Genomic DNA, 24416 nt, shown 5'->3' with positions numbered 1-24416 from the left:
TGGGCTGGCCCCAACCAGGGTTCTCACTGCTCTTTCTCACACGGGTCTGATCCAAGGCTATGCAGCAGCACTATCCCCAATGTGGCCTTGAATACAGGCAGCCAAATCTCCGGGACAGTGAAAAACAAAATGCTTGCAGAGCCGGCTGCTGCCCAGTGTATTTTCATGTAGGCTGTTGAGTGACCCAGTGACAATTTGTCTATTGACACCAAATCCAGAGAATGAAATTGTCACATACATTTCAGTTGTTCTCAGCCTCTTGCTTATTGGATTGTTCACCTGTGTTTGTTTGCCTGCAGCCTTTTGCAACACACCGTAGTAGAGTGATATCTATTTTAACAACCCCTTCGATAGAGATTGCCAGTGGGAATTGGAATTCAAGAAACTTCCCATGCTGTGTTTGCTTTTCATAGAGGCTGATGGTTTACCAGAACTACAGAAGAGACTGCATGAGGTTTCTCAATAAGCAGGTCAAAAAAAGAAAAAAAAAAAACCCCAAAACAAAACCAAAAAACCCCCAACTTGGTAAAATCAGAATTTATTAAACATAAAGATCAAATAGTAATAAAAAAATAATTAATTTGCATAACATGCCCCATCTGGCTATGTTGAAAATTGTTTCAAAGGTGCTTCACTTTTCTTTGGTAGAGAAAGGAAACAAAAATACCTTATATGTTTCAAAAGTCATGTGTTCCCTGTACATCCTCTTCATGTCTTCTCTGTATTAGTTTTTTCTTCCTCAAATGTCAGTTTTAAAGCATACCTTGTTTCAAATCTTGAAATAAGCTTCCCAGGAGTCAGAGTTCCCAGGGTCTTCCAATGGTTTTGCAGTCTGCTAGACCACCAGTCTAAGATTTGAAGTAAGTCTGTATGACAATGAAAGAAGAATTTGCCATGCTTTTGACATCTAAAAATTTAATTATAAATTAGGATGGAACTAAATTCCAAAATGTCAAGTTCAACAACAAAACTGAACTCTCACTTTCTAATCACTCCCATGTTACAGAAGTGACCTGAAAGGCTGATTCCCATTGTTAATTTATGTGATTTCTTGTCTCTCTTTTATGATTTAAGATAGTGATTTCACTACATCATTTAAATACTTCCATGAACATTTTGTATCCAAAATCTGTAGCAAAGACCAAAGAGTAAATTGTTATATCCATGATGCAGTCTGCCTGCATCACTCTTCTCTGATATGGCAGGAAACTAAGATCAAGATAATGACATGCTGGCTTTCTGTATTTGAACAGACAGATCGATGAACACTACTGTGGCTTTCAGATGCAGACATTAATTTTTTTCTCTGCTTTGAATTCAAATTGTATTTCAAATAAACTGTGGGAGATAAATTGGTTCAGGCAAGATATTAAGACCAGAATTGTCTCTTTGTTAAATTACTTTGTCACTCACTTCAAACTTAAACTCAAAGCATTATGTTTCTGTCATGCTTCCCTTGTTTCTTAGAAAGCAGGAATGCACATAAGCAGGCAGAAATGGGGACTGTCTTTCACCATGCAGTGTCACCCTTGCATAGTCAGGAGAACCTGTGCAAAACACAGGGTTTCTAAACCTATAAAGCTTCTTAGCAGTTTACCATTTCAGTGTATCATCAAGTTTGCAATAGTTACACTTCTATAGAAAGATGATATGCATATAATACTGTTGAAAATTGAGGCTATTACACATTTTCTTTCTACTTTGTTCTACCTCTGACAAATTACTTTAAAATTCATAAAAACAATATGGCATAACAAGCTGCACAGGTAGAGGCTTTGTACATTTTTATCTTTAGTGGCTAGCTTGAAAATCTTGGCTTGTGTCACTGAGAGGCAATTGTGAAAGAAGAAATGCAGCTCTTTACTTCTTAGTAGCATGACAATAATATTCACAAAAATAAGAGGCCAGTGGTATTTTTTAGTTTGTTAGGAAAACAAGATTTGTGTGATTATGCTTATTGTGACTGTGTTGCTGTATAAATGCAAGTGGTGTGCTTCTGTGTGTGTCATTCTGCCAGTTCCATTCCAATAATACTTGGTTCGATTTGTCCAATCTCAAGCAACTTTATAGACAGAGAGAGCTATCTAAAATATGTTAAATTCCCAGAAGTTCCATGAAAAATTGACCAGGTAGAGGAAAGAGACTTTTTTAAACCCTTGTGTGAAATCTTAGGTGTAAATCTGACATTTTTTTGAAGTCAGGATATTAATAATATCTCTTTCACCTTTTTGCCTTCTCTCACTTGAGGATTCTATGATATCTACTAAGAACTGAACTCCAGCTCCAGTCTTAGTATAGTTTAAAAGGCAAGCCATCGTAAGAGAAAGATACATTGAAAACAAAGCTTTTTTTAGTGCTTTTGCTCACAAAATTGTTTCACATTTACTAATCATTAAAAGAATGCTGATCCAAGAATAAGGTAACTCTGTGAAGAAATTAATACACATAACTGCTGTTCTGAAAGATGTTTAATGAATATCATCAGTAATTCTTACTCATTCTTGGTTTTCAGATGAAGCAGATTGGTCATGATGGCTACAACCCCGCCTCTGTAGCTGAATGGCTGGATTCCATTGAACTGGGTGACTATACCAAATCCTTTCTAATTAATGGCTATACATCGATGGACCTTGTGAAAAAAATCTGGGATATTGAATTAATTAATGTAAGTTGATCAATTTATAGCACTAATAGTTCCTCCTAAATATGTTATAATACTTGTCTTACTTATCAAAGAGAAAGCACAAAAGCAAATTGCACTATGCTGTCATCAAGTACTGTTAACGATTATAGCTTTCGTGCCTATACCTAAGTTGACTGTACCCTTTGCTTCCATTTGCTTTGCTACTGTCTTTCGCATGGTATTCAATCAGCATGATTGTGTCTGCCTTCAGGATGCTGAATGACATTTAAAAATATATTTTGGTAGTTTATAGCTACAAAGCATAAGCCTTTGCTTTTAGAGTGCCTAGCAACAGTGCTTCCTGTAAAGATACTTAGAGTTTAATTTTTCCACATGCTCTGGCTAAATTAAACATAAAATAAGGAAACTTTAAACATAGCGAGTAAGTTATGCTAAAGGAAAAAATATTTTATTTAATTATCACTTTTTCTTGAAACTTTATTTACATGAGTCAGTTAAATTAGATGCCCACATATGGGCAACCATGAACTTGGACTGCACTGCAGAGTAATTGGAATGAGATGAAGCTTATGCAGTGGAGACATTGACAGTACAGCTTTGCCAATGGAATTTTCATGTAAGTTATGTGACTGAAATTGAATTTTATTCCTTTTATAAAAGACATGATTATAGCTTTGGATTCGCTGTAGCTTTTGAAATCAACTGTATTGTCAGTTTATCTGAACTTTAGAGCAATCTCTGCATGGAAAAAAAGCCCAAGATCATATTTTAGTGGCTCTTCAAAGAAAAAAAGCTGTGCTCTTCCTTCCAATATGGAAAATACTGCATCTCTCTCTGCCTCTAATTAGTGCCTAACTCAGAACAGTCAAAGAACTACCAATAACCATAGGCAATCAAGCATAAGACAAAGCAGCTGCAAAGCCATGTTTCAACATAGTAACTGGTGCATGAGCCACAAGCAGATATAGCTCAAGACCAGCATCTAAAGAAAAGGGGAAAAAAAAAAAAAAAAAAAAAAAAAAAAAAAAAAAAAGGAGGTTTTTGATATTAACTGAAAGACAAAACCGTTGCATGTTAGATTTTTTTTTCTTGTTGTCACATTACAGTTAATGTTAACTAGCACAAAAATGTAGAGTAAGGACCAAACTCTGCCTAACATGTTATGGCTTTTGCATTCAATATATGTCGTAGGTGTATAATTAAAGTCAGGATATGATTGATGCTATTATGGGTGTCTGCTACTAAGCTGTTTATAACTGTGATTCTTTTTTCTATATGCGGCTGTAATTTTAATAAGAACTGGGAACCCTTTGCTCCAGAAGATAATATAGATTAACAACCAGCACTGAGTTCAAGGAAGTGGATGACTTTGCGTATATTGTCTTCTGAAACTTAATTTTGCATCCCAAACATTTTGCCACAATCAGTTTGGAAACAAATTACCCTTTAGCTCCCCCAAGTGGATCATTAAAACCTCATTAAAGGCTGGTGGTTTGATTCCAAACTTGCTTAAAATGATGAAAAGGGAAGCACCTGCACTGAAGTTAATATGAATACACTTCTGTAAAGTTAGTATAAACCAGACCAGTATATATCCCTCTAATTTTAAAGATTAACATCATGTTATTTTGAAGGCCTGTACTTCTTGGGCAAACACTCCCTTTTGCCATGAGTTGCAAGAAGCAGCTGTTAAACAGTTGTGTAGGTATTTGTATAGATACAGACACCTACAAAGATAAATATTTCTCTCACCTGATATGATAGTAGATTATGTTGTTCAGGACCATAATAAATAAACAGTTCTACAGTCTCAGAATTTCAGGTTTAGTCCAGTCAGTATATATTTGATTCCCACCAATCAGTAGTAGCTAACTGTAATGATACAATGTTCATTGAGAAAATCTGTAGCTTAAAAAAGTATTTACTGTTATTTTTATGTTTCAATTGAGGGGAATCTTTCAGAAGTGGACAAGAAATTGGTTTGAATCATTGTGCAGTCTGGCAGAACAAGATACTTATCTCTGACCGGCAGGCCTGCTGTCTGAAATTGAATTCAAAGGTCTCGCTTCCCATTCAGGCAATGGAAAACAAGAACTTATAACATAAAGATTTTCATAAAGAGATGCATAAAGGTCAAAGCCACTAATTCTGGAATAGGATTTCTGACTTGAGTAGGCCAGAATCCAGGCAACTGAAAAATCAGAAAAAAGCCAGACTTAACATCCTGAAAATAATTGAGTACCATGTTTTGGTGGCTTTTGGTGCTCAAGTTGTAGATGGAGCAAGAAGCATCATTTGCACTTATGCTAAATAAGTGATAAAAATGTATCAAGGGCTACAGATATGATAATTTCTTAATTTTAGCCATCAGTTTTTAGTTTAAAAAGTTGCAGCCCCTGACTTTGACATAAAACCCATTTCTTCTTTGGTGTAATGAATTCCTTAGTTCATACTTGGTGTTTCTTTCTATTCAGCCATTGGAAAGTCCTCCATGGCTTCTGGAGGTGTAGAAACAGACTTGAACATAGAGATAATATCATCTGTTAGGTAAACTAGCATAGTTGAAAGGACAGAGGAGAGAACAGGACATTTAATTTTTCACAAGCCCTTCTTTACATCTTTAAAAAAAAAAAAAAAAGAAAAAAGTCTTTATTGCTTTCTTTCTACACCTTTTGTGATCATGAACTCACATGTCTGTGAATGAAGTTCATGAAGTTTTAGATTTTTGTTCCTAGATCTAAATTAGAAATCATCCTTTATCCTAATCCGTCTCAACATGGTATTACTTATTGAGTAATAGTATGAGTTTTACTTATCACATGCCTCTGAACTTCTATGTGATGCTGACCAAGATACATTTCTTCTACTTCAAGGCATAAATCTAGTCAATTAAGTTATTAAAGCAAACACTTCATTTTTTGGAAGATTGAAAGAAGAAAGCATATTTCTCCCTGCAGCTGAGTGAAGCTAGCCACCCTAAATTCCCTTATAAACTATCGAGAATGGAGAAAGAAAAGGTCATCCAGAAGATGATTCAGGGTGGTTAAATTATGGTTAATTATCTGGATTGCTTCCTAGAGGAGTTTGTCTCACTCTACTGTCATACTAAGAAGATTAGTTTTAGTATGAGTATTGATACACTTGAGAGTAGAAAGACTCTTCAGAGGGATCTGGACAGGCTGAATCAATGGGCCAATGCCAATTGTACAAGCTTCAACAAGGCCAAGTGCAGGGTCCTGCACTTGGGCTACAACAACCCTATGGAACGCTCCAGGCTTGGGGAACAGTGGTTGGAAAAGCTGCTCAGCAGAAAAGGACGTGGGGGTGTTGGTTAACAAGTGGCTGAACATGAGCCAGCTTGTGTCCAGGCAGCTAAGAAGGCCAACGGCATCCTGGCTTGTATCAGCTCTGGGCCAGGACAGTGATCATCCCCCTGTACTCAGCACTGGTGAGGCTGCACCTTGAATACTGTGTTCAGTTCTGGGCCCCTCGCTACCAGGAAGACATCAAGGTGCTGGAATAGTTCTAAAGAAGGCTTGAAGGGTCCAGAGAGCAAGTCCTATGAAGAGTGGCTGTGGGAACTGGGGTTGTTTAGCCAAGAGGAAAGGAGGCTCAGGGGATATCTTATCGCTCTCTACAACTACCTGAAAGAAGGTTGTAGTGAGGCGATTGTCAGTCTCTTCTCCCAAGTAACAAGTGATAGGGTAAGAGGAAACAGACTCAAGCTGTGCCAGGGGAGCTTTAGATTGGATATTAGGAAAAATTTCTTCACCAAAAAGGTTGTCAAGCATTGGAACAGGCTGCCCAGAGAAGTGGTTGAGTCACCATCCCTGGAGGTATTTAGGAAATGTAGTCATGGCATTTAGTGGTGGACTTGGCAGCATTAGTTTTATAGTTGGACTGGATGATCTTAAAGGTTTTTTCCAACCTAAATGATTCTATGATTAAAGTTAACCTTTGCAAGTTACCCCTTACTCTCATAGGATGCTGGAATGATCAGAGCTTTGAATCTTGTTATCTTCCTAAAAAGAACAGTTCTTGCTCTATTTCCAACATTGTCTTATCATCCTTGGAATTTATCATCTAGGCAAGCACATTTAAAAAAAATCTGTGAGGAGAATGCCAGGCATATGAGAGAGGTAGAAGGTCTGAGACACCAGTGGCCAGTAAAGGCCATTTTCGCTCAGCTTCTCTAGTCCTCCAGCTACCTCACTGGCATTAAGAAACAAATTTAATGTGCAGCTCCCTGCAATTTATTGCAAGTTATTCCAGCAAGGTAATGTCTGCTCTAACTCAAGTGCCAGTTTCTTTCAGGCTTTTATATTACACATATATAGTGCATGTGTTTCTTCAAGCACAATCAAGCAGCAGTTACTTAAAGCATTTAAATCAAAAGAGTAATTTTTAAAGTTATTCATTTGTGTTTCTTGTGAGTTCCCTCCAGCATTCTGTCCTTTTACAACAAGTCAGACTTTGAAATTTAGAATCTGTTTCACTAATCTACTTGTCATTTAGATCAAGAGTTTTCCCAGATCCACTTGCTTCATTATTTTCTCAGGTATGTGCTTCCTGGAAAGCATTGTTCTAATTTCCTCATCATGGGATTTTAAGTATTCAGAATGCCTTCTCCCACCATTGGCTTTCCCAACCCTTCTGGTTTTGTCTCCCAGGATTCTTGACTCATTACAGAGATCAGATTCTGTACCCAGATTCAGTCATAATTTATTTGATGCTGTAGCTACGTGAATCTTTTCTGAACTTTTCATCTGCCGAAGAATAGTCCACTATGTTCTGAAATCCCCTAACCCATCTAAACTATGCACCTGTGCTTTAAAGCATAAATACTTTTCAACATGACTAATTGTATTATTCTTGTCTGTTATTCTGGATTACTTACGTAACCTTCCCCCTCGGGGAGTCACTCTCTTCAGGGAACTTTTATCAAAGAGATTCTTCAAGCAAGATACACACAGCTTAAAAGCACAAAGCAAGTTATTGTCTAACACACACAATACATTTTAGGACGAACGAACTAGGCATTAAATCAACCCCCACCAAATGAGTCAGTAAGTCTAAAGGCCAAGTAGTCATCACTCAGGTAGGGGAGGGCTGGCCTCTGCTGCTCCCTGTAACAGGCTGATCTACGATGTTGCTGAGCTGCTGTCTCCTGATTTCCCTTTTTTATCTCAGGATTTTATACCTTTTCATGTCAGTGTTGTTATACTTGAACCCTTGAGGTGCCAGTTTCCCCTGTCTCAACAATCTTATTATGTCTGCAACTTTACCTTTCTAATCTTGGCATGCTTCAGCCTGTGCACTTCCTCAGAGCTCCTTCTCATGCCCTAGCAATTTTCTCAGAAGAAAACAGAATGGTTCCACAACCGCACTGTACTGAAAGTAGGCCTTGAATCACAGCTAGCTGAACTCCTGGGAGGAGGGTTACGTGTAAGTGACCTGGTTTACATTTCTTCTCTATTAGTTTATCCTGCACTATGAGCTTCTATTTCCATACATCCGTCTTTTACATGGATGATTCAGTCTTTGTCTTCTGTAAAATCAATGTTTACCAAATGGTTTCTTAAACTCAATTACTGTCCAAATTTTGAGCTTTTGGGGAAGTGTTATTGATACTCTCTCATAAATTGCATTCCTGTTTTACATTAGGATATAATGATTGCTGTTCAAGATCAGATCAAAGATACTAGAGAGAGAAAATAGCTACCAAGGGACTGCCCTCCATTAGCAAAATACTTTGGATCCTCCACAACATCAGCAACAAGTTCCAAAATTTAATTTTATTATATACTGTGTGAAAAGGTGATTCTTTAGTTTCATCTAAAGCTGCTACATGATCAGTTCACTGCAGCCCACTAGGTTTTGTACTGTAGGAATGAAAGAGCAGGAAAATGACCATACTGAAACAGATCAGAGGCTCTAACCAAACTAATGTGCTGTCTATAAAAATGGCCATGAACAGATGACCAGGGAAGGCTACATGAATACGACAAGCACATTATGAATTATATGCATAGCCACCTTATTCATCATTAATAATTGTCACTTCATGGACTTCTGGAATTGGGCCAGTTCTTTCCAACTGGTCCATGTCTTTTTTATCTTGAATGAGTTATTCATTCAAGTTTCGTGACCTTACTGCTAATCTTCTTTCCTATGGAATTTATAAATACATTATACAGCAAAGGTCCATTCACAAATTTCCTCAGTAATTCCCTAGGAATCTTCTTCCACTCTGAAAACTGAATTTTCTCCTACAGTTTCTTGGTTTAATCAGTTATTTATCCATGAAATAACCTCTTACAGATTAATGCCATGACTGGTTTGTTGTGTTTGGTTTCTTGGTTTTTTTCTTAGAAGCTTTTAAGAGTGGGTTCATCAAAAGACTTTAGAAATCCAGGCAAACAAGAGATCATCAACTTTCTATTATTTTTGACTGTTTAAAAGAATACCTAATAGACTTCTGAAATATAAGGTGACTTTACATGCAGTCACTTTAAGTCTTCCTGGTTGTATATATCCATGTGTCCTCTACTAGTATGCATTATTAAATTCCTACTGATTCACCTAGGTAAGGCTTAGAAGCCAGTCTTTCCATGAATTTTTTGTGACACTCTTTTCAAAAATTTGCATCAATATTTGAGGATCTCCAGTCCTCAGATAGATAACAAGAAGATTTTAAGGAAAAATTTACACATCATTGCTAAAAATTCAGCCAGTTCATCCTTGAATTCCTCCTCTATTTATCTTTTCTATGCTGTAGTTCATTTTACACACTTCTATCATTTCTCCTATGCAAACTGAATAGTCTTAGTCCATTTAGTCATTTCATACTTCCAGAAATCCTTGTTCTCTATCTTTCTAGTCCTTTTCTGTACACCTGAAATGGACAGAGTGCCAGCTATACCTTTCTAATGTCAAAGTGAGAATTACTTTATATGTATTTAGCTTGAGGCCTATAGCTCAAAGTAATAGAAACCACTGTACTGAACTCAGTTCTCAAAGCTTTCATGAGGCCTTTGCCAACGAGTGCACCTACAGTGTCAGTACAACTTACTTATAGCCTCTGCTTAAAGAACTTAAAAATGGACCACATACTGAATTCAGGTTCTTTGACCAGGCTAGTGTCTTGCTTAGCAGCCTCCCTGTCTACTCCAGCACAGCAGACTCCACAGCTTGGCTACACCAAATGGATAGATTTTTGTAGAGTGCTCACTTGACAGCTTAATTTCCCATGGTCTATAGCATAAAAAGACGCCTTTTTCTTAGGAGGACTGTCCTTCAGACTCTGTTTGATAAGTTACTCTGTGGCTCTTCTTCTCTTGTTATTATTTTATTTCCCACGCGTGCCACTCTGCAGAGGCAGTTTTTGAAGAGGAATGAAACATTACATCTCAATAACATATTCTCAGACATTGCAAGGGCAGTTCTACAAATCCACTTCCTTTTCCTCTTTACCTCAGAGCCCTGTGCTAGATTTCAGATCACTGAAAAGAATTACAAGTGCTTGGAGCCAAAGTCCTTTCTGATCTCCCAGACACTGCTGATAAAGATACTCATAGCTCTTCCTATAGTTGCTTTCTAACTGGCTCCAACAATTTTAATAATAGGAAGAGTTTTCAAAAAATAGGAAGAGTTTTCAAAACCATGAATCTGCCTTAGCAGTAGGCTGTGGGATCTCAAGTTATTAGGTATTTTGTTATTAAAAATAACTTCTGTGGTTGCTGAGTTTAGAAAATTCTCTGTATGACTTTTTTGTTGTTTACTCTTCCCAAACATTCAGGAACATATTGCTGGTGTACTTGCTTAAGTCCTTAAAATCAATTTATGTGAACAAATAATTTTAAAACAGCTATGCACACACACATATATGTGTATGTGTTTATATATAAATGTATATAATTGAAAGTAAAGAATTCTCCAGCAAGCTAAACGATGGACTATCACAGTTCAAATGCAAATGCCGCTTCTGTAGAGATGGTCATGTTGATGTACTGGTGTAAAATCAGAGGCCTTGTATTTTAAAGTTTCTAGGTAGCATAAAATGCTTGAGAATGCCTCTGACATCCTGAAAAAACAAATGGGCCTGTTATACTAAGGAACATTTATTTCTAGCCTTTAAAAATTTTATGGGAATCTTTAAAATTGTTTGCCAGGCAGACTGAACTTTGGGTCTTCTCACTCATTAATAAAGTAATAGTCTTTGTAGAAGATGCATTAAGATATTTAAGAAAATATTTTCTACTTCATTTGTGGTGGTTTTAATGTTAAATAACTACTAATATGAAGGAAACTTTAAATATCCATTCAAATTCTTCGGCTCTTCTGTTTATAAAACTGTCCTAATTAATATCAATAATAGGACCAAATATTAAGCATTTTTTTGACAGCAAGATAGTTGCTTATATATTTTAAATCAAATACTCTGAAGATAGGTCTGGAACTAAATAGCTTTCATTGCGATCCATTATTTCTTCATGAGGTAAGACATGTATATGGATTTGCTTAATTGCTCCAACATCAGTAGAACAATGCTGCAAATGAGATTACATTAATATGTTAGCTGCTACAGTTGTAAATCCAGAGGATAACTTTATAAATTACTCTCTTTCCCTCTGAAATTGGATCGGTACATTCATTTGATGTACAAAAAAAGTTATGAGGTATTACACAAATAACTTTTTTTCTCCCACACACACCTATACAAAATAGGTGTGTAGATTTGATCCATCCAGGGTACCCACAGAGGTTTCAAAAGGTTTTAATAATGCACATCTTTGTTTCTTTAGCAAGAATGAAATACTTGCCAATCACAATCATATAGTGAATTTGTTCCACTGGATCTTGCATTTGAAAATGATTCTTTCTGCTGTCAGATTTTGTCTGCTTTAAAAACTGGTAGCAGTTCCATCAGTCATTTTCTAAACGACTGTGGATGTCACTGATCATTTAGAAACTGTTATGTTGTAGTATTGCAGTGACTGTTTCTAGAAATCTTGCTGGAAGCTCTTTATCAGCAAGTCCATGTGCTAGTATTGTAACTTCATGACATGTTTAATTCTTATATGCAGTTTCTGCATGTAGCATTTTGCATAGACAGTGATCTCATAGCCTTTGATGTGAAAACTTCCATCTATTCCTCACGGTAATGCAAAATATTTTTAAATACATCATCCTCTTTCTTCTTACTTGCAAAAGATCAGGAGATTAAATAAACCATGGCAATTTCTTCAAACCATCCACTGTTTATGTCTTCCCACTCCCACCTTGGATCATGGCAGTGCTCAGACTCAGGAGAAGTGGGAGGAAAAACATTTCTTTTAGTTCTAATGCAGTGCTTTATTCAGTTTACAATATAATATGGTAAAGAAAGAAAGAGAAAACATTTGCACTGTGAACATTTTCACGGCATGTATTTTTTGGTAGCGTAATGATTCTTTTGTAATTCATCTGGTGTCATTTTGCACTAGAGGTTATTTATGTAGAAGGCACTATATAAGTACTTTGAAATCCTTTCCTTAATTCTGTATTTGTATTTCCTTATATATAAATATATGTAAATATTGTTTTTTGATTAAAAAGTGATAGTAAAAAAACCGTATTTGATCAGTGAATCTAGCCATTGAAATTTGCAGATTTTTTTAAATTTTTTCCATTTCCTGCATTTATTTTTAAATGTAAGGATTTGGTCATATCAAAATGGTATAATTTTTTACCAATCACATTTTACCTCTTTTCTGAGGTAAATCTTTGTTCTTACATTAGAATTCTTAAAACAAGAGCTTTTTTTCCCCCCTTTTGTTCTCTTTTTTCTTCCCCTTTTCCATGCTCTCTTCAAAACAAATTATAATCAGGTAGTGATTGGCAGCAATTTTTAGCACTAATAATCAAAGCTGAGCAATTTTAGTACCTATTGTGTTCCACCTGCAGGATCATTTTCTTGTCCTGTAACACACTAGGTAGCACAAATGATGATTTAATAAAAAATTATTGTGCATTATAAAGTAAAGTAACCTACTCTGCCTAGTGCCAGAAAGGGTACCATCTCTGAAGTATCCTAACAAAATCTCCCTCCATTCAGGCAACAAATAAATTGCCTTATCAACTGATTTTTGATCTAAAATCTCAGTATTCTATAAGAAGGTTCATATTTCAAGTTTCAGAATGTGACCTCCTTTCCAGGAATACAGCAGAAGCAGCCCAACCCAAGACTTCTTACTCGATTTTTAAAAAGCTAGAAAAAACCTCTCCTCGCAGCCCACAAGTTCTCTGCAAAAACAGATAATATAAATCATCACTAAATATTTTGTTGTCCTAGGCAACAACTTATTCTGCCTTCAACAGCTTAGAAGAGCCCTGAATAGAGTTATATTTTACCACCTTAACCTTTTCAGTGTTGTTTCAGTAAGAAAATTGGATTTCTGTTTCAAAATAATGTCCTTTTTCAGATCCTCAATCTTATACTAATTTAGAAATTTTAGACACATCCTGTTTTGAATTTGGCCTCCCAAACATGCAGCCTTAGGATAGCATCCTTCATTACAATAATTGTAAGTTGTAGTAAAAGGTAGTTCCTCTAAAGTAATTTCCTTATGAGTATTTATTTTTTCCGTTCGAGACAATATTTGTGATAGTTTTGCTAGAATTGCTTGTCCTGAATGTTTGCATTTGCTGCCCCCAAAAACTACCTTTCATGGTTCTAGTTTATAGCATTTTAAAGCAGATTATGTTTACTGAAGGTGAGTGTAAAATACTTGAAGTTAGTAGTAGGTAAAAGCAAACAAGAACACGATGTTAATGTTGTAAAGCAATACTTCTGCCTTTATAGAAATTCACAGTGATAAGAATCATAAAGAACTATCCCATTTGCAAAGAAATAAAGCTGCAGAATTCATTACATAATATTTTCAAGGACTGCAGTACTATTTTGGTGCTTTTAAAAGAATATTGTGGGTTTTGTAACTCTCCTGTTCAGCGGTGTGCAAAGGAGAAATGATTCCTCTTTGAAATACTTTTTAATCATTTCTTTTTTCTGCTTCTTCACTGCTTTGTAGGATATTGTGAGGAGTTGATATTTACAATAAAAATTCCCAAGAGAGTATCAGATCTTGACCAGCATCATTTGTCTTCTGTTCATGACTGGTATTAATAATTAAAGGTAAAGAGGACTGAATGGCAGTCCTTTTAGCTATAAGGATGTTGAATATCAGCAACATTTTAGAAACATTTTCCCTGTACAGCAGGTTTTGTTAACATACTCAGGTGTAAAAGCAGATGCTGTGCTGTGCCATATAGACCTATCAGGGTGATTAATGCACCAGAAATAGGACAGCAGCATTATCCGTGGTCTTCTGCTTGATTCTCCCTTCTCACATTGTTCAGAGGTAGCTTGGATATCCCTGCAATCCACTGTGTTTGTATGATACAGACACAGTCCTGGCCTTCAAAAAAGAATGAAAAGTGTTATACCAAGATTATTAATAGAAGTAGGTCAGAATTTTTCAACACCAGTAAAGATGAGGGAAGGAAATATTCACTTAGCTATGAAAGGTTCTATTGCAACCTACAGACAACAAGGTTTGATTCCTTAAAGTCATCTTCAAGGATTTTGTCCTTCATAGCTTCAACTTTAAAAGGAATAAGTTTCAGTCACCTTTCCATAAAGGGCAATTCAATTCTAATAGCTGGTGGTGCCAAGAAACCTTTTATATTGACTGTATTATTTCAAAATTACATATGATTGTCTCCAGTTATCAAAACTAGGATTTTCTACATCTGTAGAAAATTGGATTTTTTGACAGCCCCAATGTTTACACCCTTAAAATATTTACTGACAGGTTATTTTTGACCCTTTTCATAATGATCGAGTCATTGCAAGGTTACATACATTTAACTCCTGATTCATATTCCTACCTCAGTTTGTACTTTTTCTTATTCATCACTTATTTCAAAGAATGTTCTTCATATCATGTAGAGATCTTAAAACTGCAGTAGTCATACAAAAGTAGTATATTGTATGGATTTTAATTCACTGCCATAATTTGAAAAATATTTGAGGAAATGCAGTTAAACATGCTTTTAAGTGCAATGATATTCAAAATGGTATTCTGATAATGAATTGCAATATAGCTGTTGCTATATTTCACTAATATTCCACTAATAGAAAATGAGAGATCTTTCTAGTTCTGTTGGGTTCAAAAGAGTTTCAAACTCTGTTACAGAGTTTTATCTGTGTTTTTTTATCAATGAATTAAGCACCTGGTTCAGATGCACTAATGTCAGAAGCTACTGGAAAAAAAAAAAAAGTATAGTTAGATCTTACTTAATAATTTTGTCTGAGTGAGTCAGGTTATGTAAACACACTCATCAGGAAAGGACATATACCAGTTTTCCAAATAGCACTTTTTATTATTCTGGAGGAGTCAGCTCAACCTGACTATGCTATCATTTAAAGGAACAAATTCAATAATAATAAACAGGTAGTTGTAGATGAGCTACTAATCACTGTCTAGCAGTTTCTATCATCAAAAGGTTTTCTATCAACCCCATCTTCACATGCATGACATACTTGAAGATGGAAAAACACAGTATAATGGCCTTTAAAATACTTACCCCTGCAGTAAGCCGTAAAGAAATGCATATGCACTCACGTGCACACATAAGGCAAAAGAACAAGAATTAAGCAGAGCTGAGTATTTTAAACATTTGTGTTCCCACATGCAATATGGTTCTACTGTGCTTTCAGTGAATGTAACCAAACACAAGGTAGTTTGTGGGTGCCTTCTTACCACGGTTAAATTTAGGTGAAGATTTATATAAGCAATAGGTAAGCATCAAAGCTATAGCTGGGCGAGGATAGATGGCACAACACTGGTATAGTTCATAAATTTACATTACTAAAAGATAGTGATAGATCCATGCTGCTTCTGTTGGAAGCTTGAGCAAACAATTTGCAAGCACAAATAATTCTTCTTACCTGCTTTTAATAGCAAAGTATAACAGTAGCACTACTACATGACATCCACCAGGAAAACTCATTAATCTTGGGTTATCTGCTCTGATCTGTGACATTTTTTTTGTTAATGTTGTGGCTCCCTGGGAAGCAGAAGCATAAGATGTGACTTAATGTGAGAGAAAAAGAAATGAAGGAAGTTTAAATGTGCCTCTAAGCATATGGAGTGGTTGGGCTTTGGAAATTCACTAGAACTGAGGCGTGGGAAAGAGGAAGCTGAGAATTGAGGAGAGTTAGTAGTAAATGAGGGAGTTATATGCAAGATGAGATGTCAAGAGTGGGAACAACTGCATTAGATGCTAATGGGCTTAGCAAGAAGACTGGAAATACATAATCAATAACATACATAGAGCATATAAAATCATATAAACAGAAAAAGATTAACTGTAAAGTCCTTACTTTATGTCTACCTAAAATGTAAACAAAGGACTATACCAGATATAAAGAGAGTTTCAAGTATTTCAAAATTATTTTCACAATTGGTTTTCTGTTTTCCCTTTGGTCTTCAAATTAGCTTGCATGGTCTTTGGGGCAGGGATCATCTTCATGGACTGATAATGAGCTCCTAGAACATTCTCTAAAATACGAACTAAAATTTCTCTCAGAACTGTTTGCTACTCTATTAATAAACAATTGCAGGATATCAAAATAATAGTTTACAGAAAATGTGAAATATGACCATGTCTTACATATTACAGAAGGAAAAAGGACATTGGCTAGTGTTTCAGGTAAGATTTGTGTCAAGAATACCTTGATGTGAGAAAGAGTTTAAAAAAGATTCTTCTAAGATGTTTTATTTAAGCTAAGGTTCTGAGCAAATATTTTCCTGGGGATTTGGCATAATGTGCTTCAGCTTTTCACCATAAGATTTCTAGTGATCTCTGGAATTCAGATAAGGAAGAGAAGCAAACTGGCTGCTATCTTTTCTGCATTTCCCTGGGGATTTAGCACAGATTTTCCAATGTGTCTAGGATAAAACCCCCTCACTGTTTTGCAGGAGGTGCTGTTAGAGAAAATGGCTGAGATTTTGTGTTTATTGCTGACAATTTGTTATATTTCCATAAGCAATGGCATTTTAGCACTCCATTTGGTTTTGTTCTTATACATATATTTTTATGTGTAAGTATACAATGAGCTACTGTATTTTTTCTTCTGAGAATGAAAGGAGATATTTCTTATAATTCAGTACGGTTACAATAATAGGGCAGTGAAGAATCTAGTCCTGAAACTCACTTATTTGGTTTGACTATGCATGTGGTAACTATCAAGACAGTAAATATACTTAGAGGGTCTGAAATACAAATATTCTGATGGGAAAATGTCAAGGTAAGTTTAAATGAATAAGAGAATCAGAAATGTGTTTACCGATACTGAAGAAATCTGTCATCAGAATCACAACAGACATAATTCTGAGTATCTGAAATCTTGTACTGAGATTATATTTTTATCATGTCCTACTGGTATGTTGAAAATGGCAAAGTTATAAAAAAAAAAAGAAAAAAATCCCAATTATCTGTCAAACTGAGTATAGGATGATGTGGCAAAGGAGATATTTCTGTATAACAAATCATTTTGCTGAATTGTAAATGAGATGAGTATTACTGATAATACCCACAGTCAGTTTTTATGTGCAAGTCGTAAAATAACGATAAGAATGTAGCATGCTTGCTTTATATCAGAAGCTAGCTGACACTTGGCTTTGAAACATACCATGTGGAATCAATTCTTTTTATTGCTCCTTTTGTTTTCTGCTTCATCCTTTTTATCTCAAGGGCAATTTCCATGAAAATGTTTCGGAGCTTTGCTGGCTCTCGCTGTGAGTTTCCCACCTCAGTTCCTAATCCTATTTAGCTAACATGCTGAAAGTAAGTTGTCACGGTGCATAAAGAACAAACACTGGTCAGTGCAATGTACATCCTGGGATGTACTGGAGGTTTTGTACCTTTTGACACTCTCACGAAGCAGTCTTGCAAGCAGCTGAAAACTTGGCTTGGCAGGACATGTGTCATGCTGCGTCGTGTGCGTGTGTGGCAGGTGTGTCTGTAAATTTCTAGTGTTCTTCTGTATTTACTATCAAGATCTATTGATATCTTTAGTAACCCAGCATGCTTATTCAGTGCATTGTTTACCATAAGGCTCTTTGAGAAACATTTTAAATGTATGGACTGAAGTGACTTTTGCAGTAAGGTACCGTAAAGCTGCTATACATAGTAATATTAAAAAAAAGAAAGCATTACACAGTCATTTAACTAGCGGTGATTAAAATTTAATATATACTTATCCAATCTTTCTTGTGTTATGTTTAACTTGCTTATGTCTTCGCTCCCCTGGCTTTTACTTTTTAAGACTTTTTCTTTGCCAACCTTCAGATGGTATGACAGCATGAGCAATAAAAAGCAAGACCAATGATATTCTCAGTGTTTTGACCCAACCAGTCTCTCTCTTCTCATGGATGAAGAGAAGCAGCCTCAGTTATATTGTTGACTATTTTAGAGTGCATCATCTAATTAGCCATTCCCCAAATGCTTCAAGTTTCAAAAAAGGGTTTTAAAGCGCATCTTTACTGAATTATGTCCAAAAAAGGGCAATGTTGGACAAAATTCATAACTGTGTTTCATTTGTACATTATATTAGTTACTCATTTTACATATTCCACTCATGAAGTGGGTGGAAGTGTAGCAAGACATTGCATTGTTGGAAAAGCCTATGCTTTTCATATTCGTGTATTACTTTTAAAGTTTCTTGCAATGATTGGTACTACAGTACTCAATCATGGATATACTGGAAACTTTCCAGATTATTTTATTTCTGCTAAGACAAATTGGCTTAAGAAACAGACAGTGTTTTTCATAATGGTATCACGGTTCTGGAAAGAAAATTTTGAAATTTGTTCTTGAAATTTATTTTTCGAAATTTAGAAAATTAACATATACAGATTTTTTTTAATTACATTTGGAAATCCAAAGTGTACAAAAAGTATCATCTTTGAAAACATATTTCATATAGTTTGGTGATCACTTGACATTTCAGACAATTTGAAGGAAGTTATTAGTTTGGGTTTTTTACATGTATTGAACATGCCATTTCTTATTTTACTTTAGCAAAAGAGGGGCCTATGAAGGGATATAAATTATGGTTGCTAGCTATATCAGTGAAATTCATATTTACAACTCATATATAGCCATAGGGAGATACATGTCTATTTTCTTGCTATAATCATTGAAGATAGATATGCAGTCATTTCTTTGATATGATTCATTCTGTCCAAAGCAAATGTTTAAATTACATCAAATGAGTCATTCCTTAAGGTGACTATTTCTCTCTGTTAATTAAAGGGGCCCTTATGAGGTGTCTATTGTGTATATTTTACTTTCCATGAGATGAGTACTGCTCTAATTTTGAACATGGCTTCATACCCAAGAAAATACAATAGACATTATTGACTAAAAATGTGATGTCCAGAAAATAATAAGCTATAGTCAGAAAAAAGAATAGTATCGAAACTTCTTAGATGAAACCTGTTTCCCCTAGGAAAACTGTTTTCTCAATTGTGGAAACATACTGGAAAGTCTGGTATGTTCTGAGAAAGCTATTGTAGCACACGCATCACATACCAAACATTTTATCATTACCAACCACTGGATGAACCAGACTGCTGAATACTACCTACTCCTTAGGAACGTCGTGTATCTATCTCACTCTGTGGTTTTTTTTTATTTTTTCATTCTGCCACTGTATTACCTCATTTACACTTCTATGGCATTTGTATTAGAAAACAGCACATTACCATAGTTTTTTAAACCCACACTTTTAGTTATTAGATTGAAAAAGTAGCCAAAGTAAGATAATCTCATTTTCTGACATGACTTTTTTTGTGAAAAAATCTAGAATATAATATAGAAATCAGATTTTCAGATTCTCTTTTTAAATTCCTGTGTTTTTATCCAGGACCTGTGTTTTCTTATTTCAGCAAGATAAGTCCCATTCAAAATAGTGCAGACCCTGACTTTCTAAGGGCTGTGCTCTTTACGGCTATACCTACGGATTTGAACGTATGTGTACTTCCTTATAAGAATAAGTTTTATATAAGATGATACTTTGTAAACTTCATTGCAAGATAATAAAAATCCATTCTGCGTTTGGCAGTTAAATCAAAGCACTAGGCTAAAAAGTGTATCTCTGAATGTACTCCCAGGTTCGACTAATATATCTGCTTTATATTTGAGACCTAGAAAACTTTTGCAAACATTTTTCTAGTGTTCTCTTAGAAAGCGTGTACATATATGGCAAAGAAGGAATTAAATTTGAGTATGCTTTCCTACTCGTGAAAACAGAGGAGCCATACATGCAGAATCACCAACTCCAGCCCATAATTGCTTAGATTGGTTTAGAATACAAAAAAGTTTGAATATCTTCTACACCTTATAAAAAGATGTTATAAAAACGTATTTTAAAATTGCGCTGATATTTGTGTGGCATCAGTTTTTGTACAGTTTCAGGTATATTCACAAAGCAAAGATACTAAGATATGCTTCTTGGGCCAATTGAGAGAAGAATCAAAAAGCTTCCATCAGATAGTTGGGCAAAGCAAAATTTAGAAGATATCAGTAAAAGAATGTTAATACTGTTACCAACACGTTATGAGTACAGAATCTTTATACGTGTCAGAACTTTATATGTTTGAAGTGTAAAACCAGAATTAAAATTAGAGTTTAAATTAATTTAAAAAAAAATTAGATAACAAAGAAACTTTAAAATTTATTCAAGGAAAAAAATGTTCATGACATCTGAAAAGTTAGAAAACTGTCTCTTGGAATGGGCAGTGTAGGTGAAAAACAGTGAGTGGTAGTCCTGTATGACAGGAAGACAGGTCAGAAACCTGGAGGAGTCTCTGCAGCCCTAACTTCTGTGATTCAGTGGTGATACCACATATTAACTTCCCCATGAAGAAGCACTTTACTGCTTATACTGCTTAAAAGACGGCATTTTAGAATCATTGTAATGAATGGAAAATTTCCACTAGGTGGTTCTGGTGCTCTTCTTAGCAAGGACCGAGAATGTTGGTGCACAGCAATTCTATGTTCTTTTTTTTTGCTGTATTGTTTCCTATCTATTCTGGAGTATGTCAGCATCGGAACATTTAGTTGTATTCTGAATAGTAGTATTAATAATATATTTCTTGATTATGGATAAAATAACCTTAGTATGAGGACTTTAATATTGTGACATTATATTGTAGGTAGTTAGTATTTATCAGTGATGTGTAACAACGGAACATGAACTGTGCAATCATGGGAACTTTCTTTTTGTATGGGCCATTGCTTAAGGTACGATATTGACTAAATACATCTCTGCTTTAGAGCTCTGCTATAGCCCTGTGCAACCAGTCTTGCATTTTTATTAAAATCAGCTTCTACTTATCACCTTTTCCCTTTGCAATTCCTCTGTTTCACAAATACCAACTGCTTTTCCTTTCAGATGGCCTGAGATACGCAACTTGAGATATGCAGCTTGCATATTCACAGCTTCTATTCATCTTTAAAGGCTGCTGTTCTATTTAGACCTGAAGAAAGGCCTTTGTGCCCAAATGCCTCTATCTCCCAAATGTGTCAATCTGGTCTAGTACAAATCTTGCCCTTTTGGAGTAGGCTTAGGAGTGTGTTGCTGGTTCTACAAAAGGGTATGAAATGTTTTCCTGTCTTTTTTTACTATTCTGGTCTTACAGAGTAGTTATTTTTGCTACCATAGTACAAGTTATTAATGTTAGGTAACTACTGCAAAATATTTCCACAAAAAGAATAGAGAACTCAGTTGCTTTAGTTGTGTTTGCATTTTCTTAATATATTAATGAAAGAGTTTCATAGAAGTGTTCATGGGAGAAATTTACAGAATACCAAACAGATATGATAAATTCCAAGTCTGCACACCTGAAAACCAATTCTGATAATTAATGGGTTTTAAACTACTTCAGTATATGTCCTCATTTTTTTTTCTGATGGACATGTAGGCCTATATGCAGCAAATGTAAGCCTATTGACAATAGCCCTGCTGAGCCGCCAGAAATCACTGACAGACCCACAGAGCTCCACAGTGCCCTACAAGCTCCCATCAGGCCAGAAAGGAGAGCTCATATCATGTACTACAATTACAATACATCTGCCAGTAGTTTTCCAATTTACATACTGAGTACTCAAAATAAGTCTTTCAGAAAGCCCCTGGATCAAATTTCACAAAAAGTATGAAGCAAAGGGCAAGCACATTCATAAATTCTTCCATTTCTTCTGCCCTTTCTGCTTCTTCAACCTACCTTTCAGAAGAGATTGTCCATTTTACAAACAGTTCGTGTAACACAATCACTGCTAGCTTGTGCTTGGACCATGTTTTTCTGAGGTCATGTTTGTGCTGGTTTGTATCTAGAGTTTAATAGCACTCCTGTAATTAACATGATCATAATCTCCAGAACTTGTATGTACTTTCCACAGGCAATGTTTTTATTTCTTTAACCCACTGTTAAGAAAATCAGGCTGTGCATTTGCTATGATACATAAACTTTCAGAACATATACTCATCCTCTATATTCATCTGATGCCATGCCACACAACCTATGCAGGGAATTTAAACTGGATTGGTACCCCAGTTTACCAGAATAACCTACTTCTCTTCTGTGGTAGGTGTAGAATGGAGATCTGCTTCAGTCATTGAACAAGACTAGAACTAGATGTGTTTCCCCGTACACAAGGGTCTCAAAAGATTACAATAGCAAACACATCCAAAAAACTTTCATCCAGAAGAGTAAACCAGCCTGAAAGGCATTATGTATGACATGTTTAAAAATGCTTTGCTATGGCTGATAGACATTGAATACGCCATATTTCTATGTAAAGGGAGAAGGCACCTTAGGAAAATACCAGAAAAAGTGGTACATTTGCTAAAACACATATTCATTCTCTAATCTTGCTATGGCCAAGCATCCAAATCAGAAGTATTGTTAAGGTGTGATGTAAATGCTTTCTAAGCTCTAGAAAGCTCACCTTAAAATGCCACAGGAATAGAAGATCAAACGTGCAACAGATTGTGGTTTATATGTTGAAACACCCTTGTGACCTCTCTTATTCTAGAAAGACCTAAGACCACTTGGAACTAGATATTACAACACAGAAATGCATGTATGGAGAGAGATTAACTCTCTTTGTAGTCAAACATGTAGTGTGATGTAATTAAGCACTCAGTAGCCAGTTCTGGGTGCAGGAATGTGTGGATTTGCAACATTTATTTCTGCCAGAGTTTGTTAGTGAAGTTTTAACAGACATGCCTTTGAAATATATAAAAAAAAAAAAAAAGACTCAGTTTTATGGTTAAAACCCAGAATATCATGAGTTAACAGAGAATGGAGGTTTACTTTTCAAATATTTGTCTGCTGTTGCTTGACCTATCCAGGGACTATCACTGTAACCAATACTAAGGCATTTGTGGGTGTGAAGAACTGGCAAAGAGCATTCAGGGTTTTTTTCTTTTTTTTTTTTTTTCAAAGCAGTACAGTAGGTGAAGCAACACTACTGTGCTTCAGTGCTGCCCACAAGCCCCACCTTAAACAGGAATGTCATTATTCATGATCTACAAAATTTATGTGTTACGTGAAAACAAATTAATTTTCTGCCAACGTTTGCACATTTCAAGTGTGTCTTACTCCTCAAGAGAAAAACCATAGAGGTGAGTCATGTTGGCATGAACAACTTTTTTTTGTGGTTCATAATTGGTATTACCAGAATTGACCACAAGCTCAGAAGAAAGTATATTTCTTTTCTCTTGGTATTTCAAAAGAGTTGCATCTTATGGTATGTTGTTTCTCAGGAGAAGACATAAAATGGCACAGAACAGCCTGGCAGATTTTAAATTGTCATGGTGATTTGCAACACACCAAGATACCTTAACACACCACAGGAACCAGGAAACATTGAAGAATGGTTTGGGTTAGAATTCTGATTTCACACGTTTTGCAAAGCCATGATTGTATGCATTTCCACCAGGACCACCCAGAATATGTATGCTTCTGTTATTCCTGGTGGATTTGTACTTTCTGCAGTAACAAGCAAGCGACATATAGCCTTTCTGGCTTATGATACATTACCAAATTAGTTGTGACTTTAGAACAATTATACCAAATTACTTGTGACTTTAGGACAATTAATTCCCCAGTAATGCCTATACTAGTAAACTAAATGATGTTCAGAAAGTTTATCCAGGCACTAGAGGACACATTCAGAAGGACCCAGATATCCTTTTGGCATATACCAACTAGCATTCTCCCCAACAATTCCCAGACACAGATCTGCAGCTAGAATGTTTTTAGAGGCCATTCCCAGCAGGCATGCTATGCTGTCCTTGGCTTTGCAGAGTCAGTTTACTAACACAAGTGCAAACCATTTCACACAATTTTGCCTTGACACCCAGGAATGTTCATGGACAGCATGTTTTATTGCTTTGGCTATAGATCTACACTTCAGACTCAGAGAGCATCTCAACTCTGACAATATTATAAACTTACATAGGCACTATCAACCTGATAATTACATTTTTCAACTATCTTGATTTTAGAATATTGTCCTTTTTTTAGCTTATTTGACTGTAATTTTTTATTTTCATGCTATCTCATTTTGTAACAGTTTGCTAAATGTTCTTAGACCACCTTAGAGAAGCCATAAAATTGCTAAAATCAAGTAGTATTAAAAAAAACAAACAAAATAA

The 24416-nt window shown here is 35.6% G+C and overlaps 1 protein-coding gene across 5 annotated transcripts in view; it reads left to right on the top strand.

The window, feature by feature from the left end:
• ANKS1B (ankyrin repeat and sterile alpha motif domain containing 1B) overlaps window positions 1-24416 on the top strand; it is a 444013-nt gene that overhangs the window by 281421 nt on the left and 138176 nt on the right. For all 5 annotated transcript variants that reach the window (XM_030479097.1, XM_030479093.1, XM_030479096.1 and 2 more), the window contains one exon: window positions 2513-2665. In XM_030479097.1, coding sequence (XP_030334957.1) covers window positions 2513-2665 — 153 coding nt within the window. The remainder of the gene's footprint in view (window positions 1-2512; window positions 2666-24416) is intronic.

This window comes from Strigops habroptila, chromosome 3 (assembly GCF_004027225.2).
Source record: "Strigops habroptila isolate Jane chromosome 3, bStrHab1.2.pri, whole genome shotgun sequence".
In the NCBI taxonomy this organism is placed as follows: domain Eukaryota; kingdom Metazoa; phylum Chordata; class Aves; order Psittaciformes; family Psittacidae; genus Strigops; species Strigops habroptila.
Note: the sequence above shows the minus strand (reverse complement) of the source record. Positions and strands in the feature narration are given on the sequence as shown.